At 36.9% G+C, this 16,815-nt stretch overlaps 1 protein-coding gene across 1 annotated transcript in view; it reads left to right on the top strand.

Moving 5' to 3' along the window:
• RANBP17 (RAN binding protein 17) overlaps positions 1-16,815 on the top strand; it is a 164,821-nt gene that overhangs the window by 8,999 nt on the left and 139,007 nt on the right. Inside the window, exons 5-13 of the mRNA XM_050905413.1 lie at positions 1,187-1,252; positions 1,791-1,895; positions 4,616-4,781; positions 7,327-7,400; positions 7,862-7,981; positions 8,238-8,384; positions 9,503-9,675; positions 12,350-12,543; positions 16,557-16,662. Coding sequence (XP_050761370.1) covers positions 1,187-1,252; positions 1,791-1,895; positions 4,616-4,781; positions 7,327-7,400; positions 7,862-7,981; positions 8,238-8,384; positions 9,503-9,675; positions 12,350-12,543; positions 16,557-16,662 — 1,151 coding nt within the window. The remainder of the gene's footprint in view (positions 1-1,186; positions 1,253-1,790; positions 1,896-4,615; positions 4,782-7,326; positions 7,401-7,861; positions 7,982-8,237; positions 8,385-9,502; positions 9,676-12,349; positions 12,544-16,556; positions 16,663-16,815) is intronic.

Raw genomic sequence — 16,815 nt, 5'->3', positions numbered from 1 at the left:
TTTTTTCAGGTTTGTGTGGTCTGAGGAACATTCATATAGACTATTTTAAGAATTTGAAATGTAAAAGAAAGTTGTGTTCAAATTACAGTATAGGATGTTTAATCTTATTGAATGCAGATAGGGCAGCAATACAAATTTTGCCTGCGAGTTCTCTGAAATTTTCTCTTCTGATTTGCTTTGGTGCAAGTGATAATACAAAATAGATGACAGTGAAAAGTTAGGCCCCTTGGTAAGTAGCCAGATTCTTCATTAGTTGAACTTTAGGTGATCTTCAGAGTTGCAAAAATGAGTGTGGTTGTGACAAATATCAGGAAAATTTTGACAAGGATGACATTGCTTTTTGGACACAAGGGGAGCTGAGGCTGCAAACTGCAGTTGTGAAAGTAGATGTAGAGATCTTCCCCCAACTCAATGGCAAGGCCTAATTGCAGTTGATTTTAATAGTTTTTAACAAAGCAGATTTAATTTTTCTATAAATACTTTGTAGTAGCTCAGTGAAGACAGCTAAATTTTATTAATTAAATGCAAAATTCTGCATTGTATCTGAATTTCGAAACATTCCAAGGAACTTAAATACTCATGATCAGATCACACCCTCAGATGCAAATATTTGACAGCTACTGCCTCACTTTTTAGACACAAGTTCTCAGAGATGGAATATATCATTGAATTCAAACCAATGCATTGTATGCTACTGTGGAGGGAAGAGAATTAGGTTTTTTTGACAGGTAACGTTTCAAAACTTTTTTTTTTTTTCTGAGAGTGCGCTGCGATCTTTTTCATCTGTGCACGGCTTAATTTTTTTTAATGGTTTGAATTTCATGCAGCTTGTCTTACCAATTCTAGAACACTGAACAGACCTTTGAGAAATGTGTAATAGTGAATTTCTGGATTGCAGTTACTTAGAGTCTGTTTTCACACGGGTTTTTGTTATCACACCATTCTTGAAATTTATGATGAGGTTTTTTTTCAGAGCTAGTTAGGGAGTTTGAAGGTCTAGTTCTATTAATGTTGGTAGAATTTGGCATGAAAGCCTTCTAAGCAGGTTAGGATCTCTCAGCCTAAAAATTCCTCTTGATTCTAGACACGTTGGAAAATACTAAATACAATCTGATTCTAGAAATGTTGGAAAATACTAACTACAAGCTGTGATGTTTGTGCAATCCTATCTGTTTTTTTCCTGTAGGGCACTGTGGACCATTATATAATAGGAGTAATGATTCTCTCAGAACTGACTCAGGAAATGAATCTAGTAAGCATGTTTGGTTTTTTTTTCCTTCTGCAAGGGAGGTATGTATTGCTGATAAAGCAGTGTGTTGAATGTTTCTGCCCTTCATAAAAATGATTGGAGAAACATTTCTTAGACATGAAGGGATTAACACACCTTCTTCCCCCCACCAAAATATAGAGAGAGACAAGAAGTTCTTAGTGCAGGGACTTTCTACCTGTACCAGATACATACCATATCTGATACAGGGTAAAGTTTCTTCATCACAGTCACTAGAACTAGTAAAGCAAAGTGAATGATCAACTTTTTCAATTGTATTTCTGCTAATGATTTTCTTTTGCCTACATCTTAACCTGAGGAAGTGCCTCAGACCTTTCCATCCAGAAAGAGACACAACCTTGAAGGGAAAAAAGGAGGTGCTTCAGGAAGCTGTCAAGATCTAGATTTAGTACTGGACCATAATTTTCATTTCTAGTGTCAAATAATTAATCTGCCAGATATACCTATCATCTAGTTTTATCAAAGAAGGGAGCATTTTTTATTCTGTCCTAACTTTTCTTAGGTTGATTATTCAAGACCTTCAGCAAAACATCGTAAAATAGCTACCTCATTCCGTGACACCTCTCTAAAGGACATCCTGATGCTTGCATGCTCTCTTTTGAAGGAGGTGAGCCTCTTTGTAATTGAACCTAAATTGTTAACATCATAATTGTCCCAGTTTGAGTCCTTAATATTTTGAGTTGATGAATTCTGTACTTAACTGCATTACATGACACCCAGTGAAGCTCTAGCGACCAAAAAACGTTCAAAGACAATAAGTCCAATCTTCCTCCCTCCCTGTCTCTCTTGCTGTCTCTCAATCTTTCTCTCCGTGCCATCTCTCTCTATGTCTTGCCGTAAAGGATGAACTAAATTCTGAGCTTATCATCTTTGTTGATGTTTTTCTCTTAATTGTATCTCAGTTTTGCTGGGCCTACCATCTCAGTATTTGCTAAAAGAATTATTTATTAAACTAGGAGCGACCAAGAAGAAAGACAAATTCTCTGTGTTGTGGTATGGCAGTGCAGTCAAATCTGGCCAAGGTGTTTTTCTCCTTCACTAGTTCCCTTATCCTCTCTGTAACATTTTGGGGTAATTCAGTCTGCAGCCTCTCAAGAGCCTTGACAGGAGGTGGTGAAGAACAGCGTGCTGTAAGCTAGGTCTCTCTGGACCAGGTCGGTTGAACTGAGATCAAAGCTGGAATTTGCACTTTCCATGTTGTGCTGATCAAGACCTTCCATAGCAGTGGAAGTGGCACCATGAGGTACCATTCTACTTCTCTTAAGCTCAAGCAACTCTTTGCTTTTGAGAGCAGCTTATTTTTTAAATGTTGCCTGATTTCTATTCTTTGATTTATTTGGGAGTGCTGGTTTATTCAGTTTTTCTGAAAACCAAATGAATTAGGTGTTGAAATTTGGACACAGGCATTTAAGCTAAGAATTTAAACACAGATGCCATCACAGTGGGTCAGTAGATAATGGTAGCGATTACTTTTTGGCTAAAGGTATAATTCTCAGGGTTGAGATATGTGATGGAGGTACTGCTTGTAAAAAACGAGATAAACTGTGTTAGCTTAAATTTCTTTCAGAGTATGTTTTTAGTCTAACTAGCATGTTTTACCTCCCATTTGCAGTAAGTTTAAAGGGCACATGTGGTCAGCTACCAGTGCTGAGGTGACAGGCAGTATATTTTTTTAATATATAAAGCAATTAAATAATGTGTAAACCCTCACCTCTGAAGAGGGAATGCTCTGCTAATGTACACAGAATGTTTTAAATCAGTGTTGGAATTGCATATTAATGGAGAAATCATATATAATTTAAAAGAAGAATTGGATATTTTTGGAAGAGTCTTCTTAGATACAGTAAACCTCATTACACATCAAAACAGTAAACGTATGTGTGAGAACCTGTATCCTGCGGCAGCCACTTCCTAGCTTTCCTCAAGTTCAGCTGGTCTACGGGTACTTTTTTAGTCTCTCATATGTTGAAAGGTTTGTCTGAGTGACATCACACAGATTTCCAGACAGAAATATAAGAAAATTATAATTAGTATCTTCATAATGCCAACTTTAGTATAGGATGCTGGTTTTAGAAATATTTCAATGTCTATAATACACTGAAAAATACACTCAACTAACAAATGTGGAATCACTAAAATAATTCCAAGAGTTTAAAAGTTACAGAGAGGATTGGTGGCAAAACAGGTTATGTTTATACAAGACATACAGAAATTCAATGTTTATTTCAAAGCCAAATTCATAATTTAGTGTCAGTTCTACTGTGGTGCAACAGTTATTGTCAAGTTAATGAGGCATCTGGTGATACACAGTTGATTTTAGTTCCTATCATCTGAATTTAAAAACTTCTGTTAATAAACTTGAGAGATGTGACTTTGAATGTAAATAAGGAGCAGATGAACTAGATAAAGTTGTTGCATTTGCACTTATTTTCTTGTTTTTCTAGACAAAATTACGTCAGTTTTCTTTTTAATGTTTACGAACTGCATCAGTGACTAAGGAATTTGGGGTTTGTTTTCAGTGCCTTTAGATTGTGTGTGTAATCTTGAGGTAGTAATTTCTTTAAGATAAAATGTTATTTAGATTATTATAATTACAGAAGGGGATGGATAAAATGTGTTCTTACAGTATGTTGAGTATAGACTTCCAAATCCCAACAGCTTGTTTTGCTTACAAAGTACGTTTTTATTCTGATGCTACAGGGGTTATAAAGCAGTAGAGATGCTGACAGCTGTATTTATACAGGTGTTGTAAATAGCTACATTCAGATTACAGACTGTTCATTTCATTGTTTTTTAATGCCAGGTTTTTCTAGACTTACCAAAGGAACAGTCTTTGAGTATGCATACTGTGAAACTCATACCGTTTAGCAGCCTGGACATCAAACTGAAGAATAACCAGTTGTTGAGATATTTTTTACCCATATGATGTATACTCCAAAAGTAACTGAAAGAGAAAAACATCAAACCTTACAGTTTAATTTTTGCAGTGGACATTAGCACTGTTTTAACAAACAGTATCAGTGATATGCTGAGTTCTACCTATAAGTATTTTATGCAAAAGAATTATTTCACCAGGCTTTTAAAAATTATTTGTAAGTCTGGGATCTTTAGCTTGACATGGAAGATGTCTCTCAGGTGGTAATAATGATTTTCCCCTTGCCTTTAAGGAAAGACTATACCTTTTATTGTTGAAGCATTTATTTTTCTCTTAGTATGTGTTCTCTCGCTCTGAACTTTGCAGTTTTATATCCAAACATTTTCCTTTTCAAAATAGTTTTTAAAGCATGTTCTGTGCAGGTGACCTAACAAGATTTCTTTTCTCCTTAGCTCTTGGCAAAACCTTTAACCCTTCAGGACCAACGGCAACAAAGTCTAGCAATGCAACTTTTGAAGCTTGTCCTAAACTGTCTTAGTTTTGATTTCATTGGAAATTCAGCTGATGAATCTGCAGATGACCTATGCACGGTGCAGATTCCAACAAACTGGAGAACAAGTAAGAAAGGATCATAGTTATTAGTCTGAAGTCTATACCTATTGGATTGTGTAACTTCTTTTGTCATGATACTTGCAAATGTAAAATCATTTTTAATGTGGAGTGGAGTTTTTTGCTGGTGAGTTATTGGTAAACCTCTTCTGCTATTTCTCCCACACCTTTCCTATTGTTATTTTTACAGACAGAAATAATAAATATAGTCTATAACATAGATATTCACAGTAAATCAAATTATTCTAATTAGACACTGAATACTATTCTCATTCCTGGCATATGAACACCTTGAAGAGGTACAGCATTTGTAGTATGTCTGTTTTCTCTTGTCTTCTTCCTGATGAGAAAACTGTGTGAAATATTTTTTTAAGTGTGCTTGTTTGCTCTAGTATGTGAGCTTGTTAATGAAGGCAGCAGAAGGGTTGCATCTTGGTTCTTAAGACTCTAGAGGTTTGTCTTCCTGGGCTTACACAGTGCAGATGGCAGTCTAGTATAAATATGTCTGTGGTGGGTTGACCCTGGCTGGACACCAGGTACCCACCAAAGCCGCTCTGTCACTCCCCTCCTCAGCTGGACAGGGGTGAGAAAATATAACGAAAGGCTCATGGGTCGAGATAAGGACAGGGAGATCACTCAGCAGTTACCGTCACGGGCAAAACAGACTCGACTTGAGAAAATTAGTTTAATTTATTACCAATCAAATCAGAGTAGGATAATAAGAAATAAAACCAAATCTTAAAAACTCCTTACCCTCACCCCTCCCCTCTTCCCAGGCTTGACTTCACTCCTGATTTTCTCTACCTCCTCCCCCCCCAAGCGGCGCAGGGGGACGGGAATGGGGGTTGTGGTCAGTTCATCACACGTTGTTTCTGCCGCTCCTTCCTCCTCGGGAGGAGGATTCCTCACACTCTCCCCCTGCTCCGGCGTGGGTTCCTCCACGGGCTGCAGGTGGAGATCTGCTCCACCGTGGACCTCCATGGGCTGCAGGGGGACAGCCTGCCTCACCATGGTCTTCATCACCACGGGCTGCAGGGGAATCTCTGCTCTGGCATCTGGAGCACCTCCTCCCCTCCTTCTTCACTGACCTTGCTGTCTGCAGAGTTGTTCCTCTCACATATTCTCACTCCTCTCTCTGGCTGCAACTGCTACTGCCCCTGTAACTTTTTTCCCCTTCTTAAATCTGTTATCCCAGAGGCACTACCACCATCGCTGATGGGCTCGGCCTTGGCCAGTGGCGGTCCGTCTTGGAGCTGCTGGTATGGTCTGTATCAGACATGGGGGAAGCTTCTAGCAGCTTCTCACAGAAGCCACCCCTGTAGCCCCCCCGCTACCAAAACCTTGCCACGCAAAGCCGATACAATGTCCAAGCTAGCTTTAATGAAATTACCTTGGGTAATGGACGCAGTTTAGCACTAGCAGCATGGAGCTCCTTGTAGGCTCATGTATCCTGCTTCTTGGCAAAATAAATGAGCCTGATTGGAAGTCTGTTACATATACCTAAAGCAGCTACACAGTTTCCCGTACCCAAGACGGGAGGTTTAAATCTGGCTTACCTGTATAGCATGACACTCTGTAGTGTTTGATATTCCTCCTTATTTCAATTATGCTATTCTTCATCAGTTTCCATGTATAACTCCATTCCTTCTCCATTAATGTACAGCAGTCTCTAATCACAGTGTGAGGGATGAAGAGCAATAATACATGGCAAGCAGGGGAATACTGACAAAAGGCTGAATTTGGGCAAATGACAGTAATTATCCAAGACCCCCTAGGAAGGAGGAGGAGATAGGTTTTCCCAAGATTTTAGTTTAGATACTTTAAATTGTCTACAGGGGGATCTCCCTTTAGTCATTAAACACAGAGAGTCTCTAAGGAAATTAACCTTTGTTATGTGATGCTTTATTTTACACAAGTCTTCATATAAAGTAATGCTTATAAATGGAACAACTTTGAAATGTTACTTAATTTGTGGGATTACTTAATTATGAATTATTGGTGAACTTTTTCTACCCTGTTATTACCTCTTCATAAAATAGGGTAATGTTATAGTTCATTTGATGTGATTCCACAGTGAATTGGTAACTCAGTGTTTAAAGTATTTTTTTTCTGTTTATCAGTCTGTAGACTTCAGGATAGTCTGTGGAACTTTTGTTAAAAACTTGCCTTTGTTTAAATACAGACTAAACTAATTCTTAGTATCTGGAACCTGTCTTGTCTTAGTGTACTACTGTAGTAACCTGAAGAAATCAGTTTACCTACATCTATTACAGAACAGCGTTCTGTAAGCAACTGACAAAGTATTGCATTGTCTACAGTTTAAGGGAAGTATTCTTTATAAGCTATAGGATAGATTAAATGTGATAAAAAGAGAATAGTGCTTTGTTTAATATTGTACAATGAACTAATTAATGCATCTGTTCATAGTTTATTCTCAACTGCAGTGATATCTCACTCTTATTGTTTTTGTTAAAAAGAAGATGATTCTATTAAAATAAAGATACTTAATTATTGCTTGTAGAGAGTGATAAAACCAACTTATCTTTTTCCGTAGTCTTCCTGGAGCCAGAGACCTTGGACCTGTTTTTTGATTTGTATCATTCCCTTCCACCAATGCTGTCTCAGTTAGTAAGTGACACATAGTGATTTACACTCAAGTAATTACGGAAAATAGTCTTTTTACATCTATGCTTTATCCAAAAGACCCTGTTTTATTCTGTGCATTAGCATGTTATGAGTCCCCTGACTCAGTGCCCAGTCACAATGTCTCTTCTTTGAACTTCAGCCTCAGTTTTCATTTCTGAATCTGAAAGCATTCAAATCCTTCCTCCCCCAATTCAGCACTACTCAGCCACATAGAAAACATCCACCCAATTATTTTGATGAAGTCAGAAGCTGTTGTAAAAGGGAATTTTAAAAATGAGCCATATTTTTGTTCAATGATCGTATAGACATTGCTGCAAAAATAATCTTCCGCCACAGAATGTACTACAGACAGCAGTAGGTTGGATTACTCCAAACATTACGAGATATTTATTCTGAAAGTTTAATGTTTTTTTTAGTCTTACAGTATTTTTTTTATTCTTCAGGCACTTTCTTGTTTAGTTCAGTTTGCTTCTACAAGGAGATCTTTATTCAGCAATCCAGAACGTGCCAAATATCTTGGTAATCTAATCAAAGGAGTGAAACAAATACTTGAAAATCCACAGGTATCTCTTTATTTTTTATTTTATTTATTTGAAATGCTAAAACAGCTGTGGATTTGTTTTTCCAGTTATAGTCTTCATTAATCTACTGGATCTATCAAAACCACTTTCAGCCAGACATCTGTTTGCTTTGATTTTCTATTCAAAACAAAGCAAAACCCCTATGCAAATAAAATTGTCACTGAATTAGCAGTAGTGCTCATAAAATTTCTGTTAGATTAAGCTGTTAACTTTTAAAAATTTGCTTCTTCAAATTTAGGGTTTATCCGATCCTGGTAATTACCATGAATTCTGTCGCTTTTTGGCTCGGCTAAAGACAAACTATCAACTAGGAGAGCTAGTAATGGTGAAAGATTATGCAGAAGTCATCCAACTTATAGCAAATTTTACTATTACTAGCCTACAGGTAAGAATATATACAGATCTGTTCTCTTTTCTTCAACTCTTGAATGACAAAGGACTGGTTCTGGTTCTTGGTGTTTTTTGAGGAGGTGGTGAGGCTTGTCTTTACATAAAAATATATTTTGTCAGTGATGTAACTCAGATTTGTAAATTTTCTAGAACTGGTTCCCACTCTTCCTATGAAGTTTTGTAATGGGAGCAGATTTAAAGAAGAAAATGATAACTGAAGTAGGAGATAGGCTGGAGGGTTAACATCCATCTTAGTTCTCAGCCTCAAAAGAAAAAATCCAACAAACTAAACCCTTTATCCAACCCTAAAATACTTAAACCTATGCTCCTATGTAAACTTTGAAGTGCCTACGCTGACTAGGTTCTTGAGTTCTGCTTTTGTGCATATATATATATGTACACACACAGTTGCCTATATGCTGAGCTGCTGAGTGCGAAGTTCCCATCTGAGCTGGATTCAGAAGCTACATGGAATAATGTCTAAATTTTTGAGGGACCCACATCTGTACGAGATGGACACATAGCACAGGATCAAGATTCTCACTGTTAAAAATTTTACAGATTTATTTTTGAAACACACCAAGATAAAGGCGTGCACACTCTTTGAGTAATACTACGATTGTTATTTTAGCACTTCCTCCAGAGTCTTTCTCTGGTCTTCAGAATAACAGCTGAAGATAGTGACCTTTAGGAGAAGATTTTGACCTTTGAACTCCTGAGTCACCAATGGCAGCTGCGTAAGCTTGGAAGAGAAAAGGAAGTTGAGACGTGTTTCTGTTCTTTACGGTTCCTGTCAGGTGGCTCTAGACAGTTTCCCACTCAACATTTAGGATTTTTGAATGGCCCTTTTATAGCACTTAAATCTCACCATGCACTGTGTAAGAATCTAGGCCTAGCTCTGAGTTTCGAGTTGTGGATTTCACATGAAGGAGGCGAGAGCGCCTACAAGTAATTCTGGATCTACTCTATAATGTGTGCCATAGTATGTCTCAGTTCTGACTGGGTCCTTCGGTAGTTATGTGAATGAATAAGACTAAGATAAAAGCATCGTGTTTCGCAACTAGAATTTCACACTGGGATGCTTTAACAGAAGTATGTTTTGTTTTCTTATAGCACTGGGAGTTTGCTCCAAATAGTGTTCATTATTTGCTAACTCTGTGGCAAAGAATGGTAGCATCTGTACCTTTTGTGAAAACGGCAGAACCCCACCTCTTAGATACATATGCACCTGAGATAACAAAAGCTTATATTACTTCTAGACTGGAATGTGTTCCTGTAGTTATAAGGTAAACTTGTAATTGCAACTTTAAAACTGTAATATGGAATGTTTAATTTTCTGATTTGTTGGCATATTATATTTTGGTTATGTTTAAAATCTAAGTACCCTGGTTCTGATTACCATGGCGATTTCTTTAGATTACTTAATTGGCTGATATAATTTTACTCCTTTTGCTTATTAAATCCAGGCCAAAATCAAATGTAAATTCTAATTGTTTTTCCTCTCATGGGCCTTTGTGTTTTTAAAAAAGCATATTTCCCCCTCCCTTTTTTTTTTTCAAGACTATCTAAATTGACTATATTGTTCAGCTGTGACATGTTTTCTTGATGCATCACGTTCTAGGGCCATGGAGGGTAGAGTAATGGGGGAAGGCAGAATGAACCCCACGCACAAGAAAGGGTGAGACTGAATAGAACAAGCTAGAGAGTGGCAAGATTGAAATTGGCCAATTTAAAATTTCTTAGTTCAAATCTTCTTTTTAATAGTTTAAGTAAATGACCTTATAGTCCACACTATAATATAGCAAATAAGAAAAAAGTGTTTAGATTGCTGAAAGGATTTAATTTTCTCCAAGGGCTTTTACAAATTGCTCCTGGTAGGATCTCCTGTCAGACTATGGGACTATAGAACAAGCCACATCTGCTTTTCAATTTTACATACTGAGATGATGTCATTTGTTCAGTTTGTGCGAGGAATTGCGTTCAGTTTCACCATTGTTGTCCTTTTGTCTCAGCTTAGCCAAAATCTCATGCCTGCAAATCACATAATCTGTCATTTTACTGTTTAGTGACTAAGCTGTAGTTGGTGTTATTTGCCTTATGTTATCACCATAGGTATGTTAAAGGCTGGCTTCCTAATGGTTCAAAATCGTGAGCTTCTCTATCATTGTCTCAGGAACAAGAATGAGTAGTACCTAGGGGAGCTTCCAGTGTTCCAGTGCTAGGACAGGGAAGGACAAGCAGCTGATTGCAGGTGCAGTCAGTTTTCCTGGGCCTTCTCTCAACCAGCCTACACTTCTGTCATTTTTAAGTTATCTTCTGTGTTCAGCTTTTCGGTAATGAAATCTCAGGGTTGAACCTTCATGTCTCAGCTTTCTTCTCTACAGAGTGGTACGTTCCATATCAGCTTCCAGACTTGAAGCACTCAGTAGGGCTGAGCTTCTTGGGTCAAACCATCTGGCATGACCAGCTCCATTGAAATGTGCTGTTGCCTTCATCAGCATCACCGTCAGCACTGAAAATTCAGTTTCTTTGTTTGGCACTGGTTAGAGATTCTTCTAGATGTCTTTGTTGCGTTGTGGAGGAGTAAGCTTTCTAATCTGTGAAAAAAGCCAAAAGGGAAAAGATGAGGAAAGTACCGATCTTCTCTTCTACCAGTTTGTATAATTCTTAAGACAGTCTTGGTAATGCTTTTGGCATGTATCCGTTCCTAGCTCTAAGTGATTTGTATACCACTGTTGTATTGTCTTATTCTCTTACGTGGTGAAGATCCTCAGTTGTGGCATTTCTGTAGACAGCAATGTCAAATGTTGAGTTTAATATCAAACATCCAGACCATTCTTGAGAAACACGGGATGTCTGGGAGCTGATTTCATAAGACTTTGTCCGTTTGCTCCAGGGAGATTAATCGATATCTTTGCAAACAAATCCTGTTTTCTGCAATGACCATTTTTCTTACAAACCAGTATAGTCGATAACATCACCCTCCATTCAGGAGCCTCCAGCTGGTCCTTCAGACAGAGAAAGAAGTAGCTTGGAACAATGGAAGAAAAGTCACTTTTGCCCTTTTGGGGGGTTTGAATAGCTATTCTCTCTTTTGAGGAAGGGTGAGTGAGGAACTAATGATTCTTCTACAAAGGGTCTACAAGAGGATGCTTTTCTACAAACTAGAAGGAGAACTTTTATTTCAAATATTTGCAAATACCTGAGAAGTTGTCTGTTTCAGCCCATCTTGAACATTTAGGATTTTCACCTGCTGTATGTCTTTCAAAGTTTGGATGTTAGCACTGTTAGCTTTGTTAGCTTTTTGGATGTTATCTTTATCTGTAGATTGTTTGTTACCTGTGCAACAACAGGGCAACCTTCTGATGAATAAACCTTTCCTGTTGTGTTTTGTGTAATGAGTGTAGTTACACTTTATGGCAAGAGCCATTGGTCTCTTTGTTAGGCATTCCATAGGGCCACAGCTTGTTTGCAGCAGGATAAAGTAAAGATTTATAAAGCAGTTGCATGGAATTTTACTGAAGCTTGCTTGTTGGCTTTGGTATCATGGTCTTGTGCTTAATTTGATGAATATGCAAAATCCATTTCTGTTAAGTATTCCATTCTTTCCTCCCATCATCATCTGAGAAAGATGCTGCTTGTTAATATTCTATTCAGGCACAGTGGACCTTAGTTCTTCAGGATTTACCTTTCTGTGTTCATACTGTCAACCTCATGTCCTCTCTGCTTTGCTTTTTAAAATATGTGTTAAGAGGAGGGCACAAGTAGAATACTGTTCTGTGTTTGTGTGGATGTGTATGGGTATGTATGTAAATAAAATGAGATCTTATGTCTGTCTGTATTCACTGCTGCTAAGGCTTTTATAGTTCAGCAGTTCAGTGACAGTGGTACAAGATCTGGATGGGAAAACAGCTTTTAAGCAATAGTGGCTAAGTGGTTACTTTTTTATCTCTATTCCAGAGATGGATTAGAAGATCCACTGGATGATACAGCTACAGTTTTCCAACAGCTGGAGCAACTGTGCACAGTTAGCAGGTGTGAATACGAAAAGACCTGTACACTTCTTGTACAGTTGTTTGACCAAAATGCACAAAACTACCAAAAACTATTGCACGCTTCTAGTAGGAATCCATTAGAAATCACAGTTCAGGAAGGTCAGTATTTAATTTAATTTTTAGACTGTGTTTTATGTGCCAATAACCATATACTTGCATATGAAAAAGAGTGGTGATCTTATGGCAAATATAACTAGACCTTTTCTCAAACTAGGAATTAATGATCCAAGTCACCTTGCACCACATTTTCACTAGTTGTCTTTGTATTAAATGGGATACATCGGCAGTTAATGTGTTTACCATCTTTTTACATCTTTAGAATATAGGCATGAGAACTGTAAAAACTTTTAATTTCTGAAAATCAACATTTTAGTGCCTCAGGTGCCCTCACGGGAGCCAGCTGCAACTTGATGAACATTTTTTGAAAATGAAGATGTTAAATTTCATTCTTTTTGCATTTATCTGTCTGTAAAAATTAATGTAACATTAAAAACCTTAGTTTATTTTATACAGCTCTGTTAAGATGAATTACCTAATTTTCAAGAAACTCAAGTTATTTATTGTACTGTAAGTTGTAAAAATAATAAGTACTCTTTATATATTTTTTTTCATATACCTATTTCAGTCCTCTCTGTGTCTCACTTAAATTGTCTTTATAATTACTGGCTCTTTCCTAATGTAGTTATCTTATGGCTGTTGCATCTTTACATGGATAAATGGTGTTGTTTTGAAAAGGTGAGACAGGTTACTGCATAATACAGCTGTTTCTTTGCATGCTATTAAATGTTTGTGATTTATTTTGCTGTTCTTTTGAGTTTGAATATGCTGATTTTCTTCTGCGTAGGAGCCATTTTTTCACTGATTTATATAAGACCTCTTACTTTTTTATTAATTCCACTTTCTTCCATGCACCTATCAACTTTTATTTGGGAGAACTTTCATTAATGACCTGATTTCATTGACCAGCTGCAGTCTGAATTTATACTCCTTTCCCCAGTCATGGAGGGCCAAAGGGAAACAATCAGCTGGAGTCTTTCAGTGTCAGTGCTCTGGGGATTGCCATTATGTGTTAGAAAACATTTGATGCAGTTTAAATATTGTGTTTCTTTTCTGCAAACGAAACATTTGTGCTCATATTGAACAATAACTGTTATATCCCCTAGATATACATAGTTAAATTTAGATGTTTAATGGCTTTTAATGTTACAAAAGAAGTTAATGTAATATTAAGATCTCATTTTATTATACTGTCTTGCTCTCTGTATCAATAGTGATGCGGTCATGGTTTACTAAAACAATAATCCCCAAGAAATGGGTCATTAACAGTAGTTAATGATTACTTGTGATCTATGGTAATGACTGATTTCTTTGGGATTATTGCTGTTATAAACCATAATTACAGATTATTACAGCAATAATTATTTTCTGAAAGAAAAGATGTTGTCTGCCTCAGTAATTGCAAAAGCAAATGCACTGAAAATTTTAAAGAGTGAAGGTATAAAAGAGGGAAGGAAGTCATACCTATTAATCGGTATTGTGCTAAGAGAAGAGGGCTATCATCAGAAAAATAACTATGTACTTAAAAATGAGCTACTGCGATTTGTAAAAAGGAAGACAGGTTTTTATTTTAAAAAAGACTGTTGGCCAAAGTGGTGGCTCTGCTCTTTGAACCAGCTAGCACCACTTCACAGTTGCTTTTTGATACCATCTTCAAACGGCCATTCTTTAGTGGCTGTTAACGCTAAATTCATTTGAGCGATGTTTGTTCTCTAAGACTTTTCAGCTCCTTGGTGTTTTGCTAATGATGGTGCAATCTCTTAGTGTCCTAAATTAACAACTGTTTGTACTGCAGCGTGTAGCGTGTCTGATGGGGTTTTCTTTGGAAGTGTCCTGTTTGTGAAGAAGCGCAGGTCTTGGAACAGGGAAATATGTTGGTTGTTGGACAGCTGATACTGTCCTTCCAGATTATTAGGAATGGGACAGGAATAATATGAGAAGATATTTAAAAGTCTTCCTCATATATCTTGTCTTGTCTCAAAAGTCAACACTTGTTCCCTGTCACAAAGTGTTTTCTGTTACAGATCTCAGACTGTATTACATATTCGTGTGGTATTTTTTTAAAAATAAGACTGAGATTTAAGATAAACCTGAGTGCTTTCCTGTACTTGTGTTGAAATCATCTGCATGTTATTCCATACTCTGCATCATTTTTTCGTGTATATTTGATCTCAGCATCTTTTTTATGTATAGAACACACTGTATTATATACTTCTGACTGAAACAGAATTACTTATGATGTAGAGTCACCAGATTCAGGCCATAAGGATACTGGAACATCTCAGAACTATTAATCATTCCTGGTTGAAGGAGCTTAGGAAGTAGAGCATCTAGTGCTCTCTCAGTTCTGGGTTTTTCAAAATACAACAATGCAAAACATGAGGGAAATTAAGTGAAGTTTAATGTTATGTAAATGAAGACTAGTTTATCAGAGATTTGGAACAAATGTGAAATAAAACGTCAAGACGTTTGGTAGATACTGTGCATGTCCTGATATGTACCTAGAAATATCAAAAATAAAATATTGTTTTACAGTCATAACGTGGCCTCATTTGTTGATCTGTAGCTTATCCTTTATGTTAAACTTCAGAATGAGTTCGGAAGACACTTTATTCATCAGGGTATTGTCTTCACTCTTGTAAGTTATGCTGTCGTCACTTAGTAAAATCCTAGTAATGAGGGCAAGACGTCTTCTAGTTTATGTAAATATCTCACTTATTGAGAAGCCTTGTTTGTAACTTGGTTTAACTTAAATGGAAACTCTTCCAAGTTGTCTTTGCTGTGTTGTTATTTTCAACCAGTTCATTTTAGTTTATTACGAAGCGTATTTTGCCAAATGAAGATGGAGTCTAAAAGTAGCTTTACTGTCCTATAGTCTCAGTGCATTTCAGTTGAGGAAGAAACCTTTAGCAGTATCCTGAAGATTTAACAGCTCTATGTGTTACTTTGCTATTCAGGTCTTAGTTTTGATCTTACTTTAGGGAAAAATACTGCATCTTCCTGAGAGAGGATACCATTAGGTACTGGATTCACAACTTAAAAAGCTGAAGCAGGAATCTATGTGGCTTGAGTAGGTATCAGTAGGTCAAATTTAAAGATATTGCACCTTAATGTGCCAGAGAGATTAAAATAATCCAGGCTTTGCAACATGGCAATGATTTTGCAGCAGAGGGGCCAAAAGAATTCCCCCGAGTTCAGTGTTTGTAAACTTATGAGTTCCATATTTATAAAGCGGGATTTCAGGATTTGCAAGTCTGTACAAAATACACGACATACACAAACTCAAGGAGTTATTTATGGAACCTTAACTTTACAGAAACGATGATCCTTACATTGCACTTTACTTGATAAGGACTTTGCCGGTGGATCCTGTAAGTGCTTTAGTGGAAACTGACAGCTAAATAATCTGGAAGATTGGAAGGCATGACAGCATGGCTTGAAATGGATGAGGTCTGTCTTTCAAACCCTTTTAGAAAACAGTCCACAGAGACTGTCAGAACTGTGTGGTAGTTCACAAACTGTTTTCTTGAAGAATATGTCTGACTTATGACATAAATATTTTCTTACATGCAAATCACTTCAGATAGTAGTTTAATATTACAAAGAGTTCTTTATTTGAAATAGAACTAAGAAACAAGTAGATTGTAGCAATTACTTCCTATGATAAGTAGATGTAACAGCCCCGCTGTAGATAAAATTGTTCCATGCCTTGAAGTAACTTGTGGCAGGCAAGTGAGGATACTAGATTAATTGTCTATCTAATCTTACCAGGCTGAGTTTGCTTAATTCGTATTTTAGGTTAATTCTTTTGTGTTTTATTTATAAGCAGGTCCAGGTTAATAGGCTGTTCTAGTTTATCTGTCGGTTCTACTCAGAATTTTTTGTTAGTTGATTTGTCTGGGTAGATTTTAAATCTGGTAAATGGAGAAACCTAACCATTCTCTTCACAGCGTTCTGCAGTCTGATACCTTATAGAACTGCTGATACCTTATGGAATTGTATTGTACTAGCATAATGGTTTATAATCATTAACTGTTCTTTCTTTTTAATGTTAGGACGTCTGGCATGGCTTGTCTATTTTGTGGGTACTTTTGTGGGAGGACGATTAACATACACTAGTACTGATGAACATGATGCCATGGATGGAGAGTTATCCTGTCGGTAAGTACTTCTTGTTTTGTATTCTTTATTTTGATTTTTTTTTTTTAATGACGTTTAGTATCAGCAGATATTTTGAATTTAAATGTCTCAATTTTTGTCCAATTCTTGATGGTGTGTGCTCAAGGACTGTACTGGCTTTGTGTGGATTGAGAC

This window comes from Gymnogyps californianus, chromosome 14, assembly GCF_018139145.2.
Source record: "Gymnogyps californianus isolate 813 chromosome 14, ASM1813914v2, whole genome shotgun sequence".
NCBI lineage: Eukaryota > Metazoa > Chordata > Aves > Accipitriformes > Cathartidae > Gymnogyps > Gymnogyps californianus.
The sequence above is the reverse complement of the archived record's forward strand: the minus strand, read 5'-3'. Positions and strand labels throughout refer to the sequence as shown.